Source organism: Seriola dumerili, unplaced genomic scaffold, assembly GCF_002260705.1.
Source record: "Seriola dumerili isolate Sdu_G_001 unplaced genomic scaffold, Sdu_1.0 BDQW01000226.1, whole genome shotgun sequence".
In the NCBI taxonomy this organism is placed as follows: Eukaryota; Metazoa; Chordata; class Actinopteri; order Carangiformes; family Carangidae; genus Seriola; species Seriola dumerili.
Window position 1 is genome coordinate 6,855,167 of NW_019174481.1, and position 5,073 is coordinate 6,860,239.

At 41.5% G+C, this 5,073-nt stretch overlaps 1 protein-coding gene across 1 annotated transcript in view; it reads right to left on the minus strand.

Annotated features, from left to right (window-relative positions):
* Positions 1-2,182: 2,182 nt before the first annotated feature.
* Positions 2,183-5,073, minus strand: part of ptch2 (patched 2) — a 31,194-nt gene continuing 28,303 nt past the window's right edge. Inside the window, exons 21-23 of the mRNA XM_022754980.1 lie at positions 3,473-3,878; positions 2,797-3,370; positions 2,183-2,633 (exon numbers count right to left, since the gene is read on the minus strand). Coding sequence (XP_022610701.1) covers positions 2,599-2,633; positions 2,797-3,370; positions 3,473-3,878 — 1,015 coding nt within the window. The 3' untranslated portion in view covers positions 2,183-2,598. The remainder of the gene's footprint in view (positions 2,634-2,796; positions 3,371-3,472; positions 3,879-5,073) is intronic.

Genomic DNA, 5,073 nt, shown 5'->3' on the forward strand with positions numbered 1-5,073 from the left:
TTGTGTAACCTTTCTTGAATAAAAGCTATTTAAGTCTGCAAAACCTTAATAAGAGATTTCATTGTTTCAATGAGGTTTAGGCCTACTAAAATATACCGTATAGTATATTCACTTGCAGTACATATATGGACACTTTTGTTTAATATAAATGCAATGACATCAAACTTCTTGTTTGACACCTCAACAATGCACCTTGATAAGCCAGTAGGCCTATTTAAAGAGTCTATTTAAAGAGTATATTTAACCAGCAAATAGCCAGATTTAGCTCATCTGTGTTTGTGATAACAGTATTGACCCTTTATCTCTTTGCAGGGTCATAGACAAACACACACAAACACACTACAAAAGACTGGCAAAGACCAAAGAAACACTTTTTCATTCAATTTATTTTGTTAGTTAAATTTCTATAGCAGGTGAGGGAACATAACGGTCACGCAAGGGTTTTCTTGAGCATAGTTTTCAGAAGTCACAGTGTTTTAGACATGGACAAGAACATAAAAAAAAAAACAATGACAATGAAGAAGGGCCAAGAGGAAACTTAAAAACAAGGTGTAACAGTGACACATTCCTACACACCTTCTCCTTCATGGTCCTCCCACTTCCCCCTTTGCTCCACAAAAAAACAAACAAAAAAAAAGGCCTCTGCTCTAAAGTGTTGTCAACCCCTCCCTCCCATAAACCCCCCCATCCAAAAATGCAAACAAAACAAAACAACAAAACAAAAACAAACTCAGCAACAAATAGATATATTTATATATAATATATATTTACTCTTTAAAAATAGAACTTCAGTCTAGATACTAACATCTGTACAAACTACAAAAATAAATTTTTAATATAAATAATTTATATGGCATGAAATTAACAATTTTTTGAAATAAACTACAAACTAATGCAGGAGCCCCCCCCCCAACCCCCAACCCCCCCCACTAAAAACTCCTCACCACTGTCTGACAACACCTCCTGGCTCTCTACGGTCTGATCCAACTGTAAATGGTGCTTTTCCCGTTTTGCTTAATTATTCACAACTGCACAGTAGCTACTTAACTCTTCTTTCATATTTACAAAATAAACCGAAGCTGCCACTTAAAAAAAAATGACAAGAAACACATAGATTGGCAAGTTTTTCCCTGCAATTTAACCTGGCAGTGATGAGACCAATACTGAACAACAATAATAACAACAACAGAAACTTTGTAAAGCAAATGAAATGACAATCCTAAGAATGAGAGAACAATGTGGCATACATGAGGTTTGCATTAAGGAGAAGAGTGAGACATGAGAAAGTGAGTCAGAGCAGGTTGAAGCATTAAAAAGACTGAACCAGTTTACACAACGCAATAATTGCACAGGGTCAAAACAACATGAGTGTGTTCCAACCCTAAAGCAGCCAGCAAAGAAAAAAGGAGAAAATAATAATAATAAAATAAAATCACTCCCTTTGCATTGGATTTTTATAATTCCCTTTCAAAATAATACAAGGAGGTGAACAACACTTTTTGTCACAAATGTGAACTTCACCCACTGTAGAGCTTACAAAAACTGCAGAAGAAAAGAAAAAAAATCTTATCACAGCTCCTTCAAGTAGTTTTAAACTGCAGAGTACATTGGGACACCCAGACAGAGATTGAACATGAAATACGAAATATGAATTAGATGCGACCCTGTCAGCATGTTGACAGACAGATGGACAGATGATGGTGATAACTGACAAACATCCATCTATTACTGCTTCTTGACAAACATTCTGTGTCTGGACGAGACTGAGACGAAACAGGTAAAACATACTGTATTTACACTAAAGCATGAACATAATACTGAGCTCTGACTGCTGTGATAACAAGGCAAGGGGATATACTGAAGGCACGGCGGTTACTACTGTTAAGAAAACAGTATCTGCTGTGTAATTCTCTGCTTTTTTTTTTTTTTTTTACAGTGCACACTGTGACAGAGAATATCTATACTTAAAACACAAGAGAGAGTGTGTCAGACGTAGAATATCTCACAGTATAACACTGTGTAGAAAGTATACTGACTAGAGCAAGGAGAAGAGGGGGGTACTGCATTTTTTAAGGCAAATCACTTAAAATTATTTTGAAGTGTAGCAGCAAAAAAAAAACAAAAAAAACAAAACAACAAAAAAAACATAACAATACAAATAGAAATAAACACTGACCATGTATGTTCAATAGCCTAATATCTTAATAACATCTCACTTTCTGTGGACACTTTTTACATATAGCACATTTCTTATTCTATACACTGTGGAGGGAAAAAAAAATCAACCGACCACACAAAAAAAATAATCTTTTACATCTGAACTTTTACACAAGAGTATACCCAAGTTATACAGTACTCTTTTAAATAGCTTCCCTCTTTTTTAGTATTAAAATATATACTCATAGATTTATATAATTCTTAAAACAAGTCTTTTTTTTTTTTCTTAATATGTCCTTGAAATAAATCCTCTCCTTTTTTTTGTGTGAAGTCTATGTACAGTTGAGAGTTCAAGACGTGATGTGATGCCACGCAGGGCGTCAAGGTGCTCTGGGAAGCAGCCAGAGACTTGAAGAGAGAAGGCACAGTGTGTGAGAGAGTCTAGCAATCTTTGGCTGCTTGGATCCTCAACCCACCTGCAGCAGACAAACAGAGAGGAGAGAGAAGAATTAGACAATGATAACCTGGCACCAAACAAGGAGAAATTAAGGCTATAAATGTTCAATGTTAAGCTCTCAAAATGCGTGTTTAGAAGATTACAAGTCGGGTTAACCTAATACTAACAAATTGCTGACTCACCTTGTGTCTTGCCGAACTGATGTTCTGTCTGGCACTGTGTTGCTTCCAAGTCCTGGATCTCTAGAGAGTCTCTCTTACATGAAGAAAAGTTTGTTTTGTCACCACAAGTCCTCTTAGCAGCCTCAAAACAGTCCGACTCACTGTCCGTGTCAAAACCTTCATGCATGTAGCCCTGGTACGCCGCCCCTGGCAAGGTTGGATGCACAGCCACCGTCACGGAGGCTGTGGCTGTAACCATGGTAACAGGCCCCCCAGTTGAGCCTTGTTGTGTTGGCAGGGCGGAGGTGCTATTGCTATAGCTTGCCCCTTTAGTCCTGTTTGGCTGAGGCCCTCTGCCGTTCTGAAGCCTGGGGCCGCTTTGACAAGTCCTCCCAGGGAAGTGAGCTCTGTCACTGGGTAAGTGTTGGCCGGGCTGAGCCTGGAGCCTGTGGAGGCCCTGCTGCTGCTCCCGCTTGTTTCCATCCCAGCATGTAACCTGGGAGCTGAGAGGTGACTGTGCATTGTGTGAAGATTCATTTATCGGTTCTATCCTCCCACCGGTGCCTGTTGTATTTTCTTTGAATGGCTTTACCACCTACAACACACACATGTTCACAATTTACTTTGAGAGAAACACATTAATTTGAAGATCACACAAGAGGGGTTCCTATCTTATCTGTGTGGTCATGCAACGTACCGTGAGCTTGGGGAAGCTGGGGTTCTTGCTGGCTTCCAGCAGGATGTGAGATGTAGCAGGTGGAACGCTGGTGTGCGATGTAATGTACGCGCTCCGGTCACAGTACTTATAATCCTCCTCCCCGATCCCTGACGTGGTGGTCATCTCAGAGTAATACTCCGAGTCAGACGATTCCGAAAACACTTGTTGATGAGATGACCTTGGGTTGTGGTGCCCCGTGTAGTACCCATGGTGAGTCATGGGTGGGGGGAGTGGGGGCTCGGGGGAAGGCGTGGGCAGGCGGCTGGCATTGTCAACAGGGGTGACCTCAGCTGGAGGCCCCATCATGGAGAGGAGGACTGGCAGAAGAACTAAGCCATTCAGCATCCCCAACACAGTCAGGATGGCCAACACAGCAAAGAAATACCTGAAAGGGAGAGAGAGAGAGAGAGATGAGGGATGTTAGTTTGAACTTGAACCTAAAAAGCCACATTCAGCACTAGAAAGAACCGGTTTCAGATTAAAGCTCGCTGGGAGCATCTTGTAACCTCCGTTTACCTCACTGAAACAACAAGTGAAGGTGAAATATGGCGAGAAAGATCAATGAGAGCGACCACACCTTTCTTGTTAGTAGCAGCAGCTGCTAATTGTTAACTCGGTTTAGTTGAGGTCAGGCAATACCAAAACACCTCTGTGTTTACACTGAACAGGTCTGCCTACCCTCCTCTTCCGGCCTACTGCCTGCATCAGCTGGATTGCACAGACACATGCATCAGAAAGTGCATAATATGCACATACTCACAGTCACACAGAGCCACAATCCATTAAATCTTGTTTTCTTTTGAATCTTGAAGTTTTTTGGGATTTGGTTCAAACTCAGATGGATTAAGTGTCTCAGCAAAACGCAGGACACTTTTACACAAAGTGGAAAACATTTAATCTCTGACATTTTTTTGTTGTTGTTTAATTTTTCTTAAAATGTGACCCAAAAAAAATGGGGGCAAGACCGCAGACCACGGTGTCCTGATGTTTGATATGGACAAGAGCACACATGCACACACACGGATGCGCGTGCACAATTCCAAACACACACATAGTTGGCACATGAGGAAGGGAAGTAGCTCAGGGGAAGAAGTCAGGGAAAGCCCAGTGTTTGTGTATCAAAGGCAATGGGGGGGTGGGGGGTGTGTGGGGGGGTGCAAATCTGATTCCCCACTCAGTCCAACTAAAACATGCTTTGATGCCTCCACTGCTGCTGCTACAAGACTTTCTCTCGCTCTGTTTTTCACTCACACTGTGTGTGTATGTGTGTGTGCGTTTTTTTTTTTTTGTGTGTGTGTGCGTGCATCTCAGTGGAGCTCTGAGGAGGCCAGGGGTGGAGGCAGGCCACAAGAAAGCGCTCCCCAAGAAAATTAGAGAGGACTCCACTTAAACACTAACAGAAAGCAGAAAGCGAGAGACAGTGAGATGCTAACCACCAGCCAGACTTAAAGAGGTNTACTACTACTTCACTTGACACAGGTCACTCCTCAGGAAAAAGTTCATGGATTGCGTATTGGGTGTGATTTCACAACCCTTTGCACCAATTTCAGCCCACCGCTCTTTCTTTTTTTTTTTTTTTT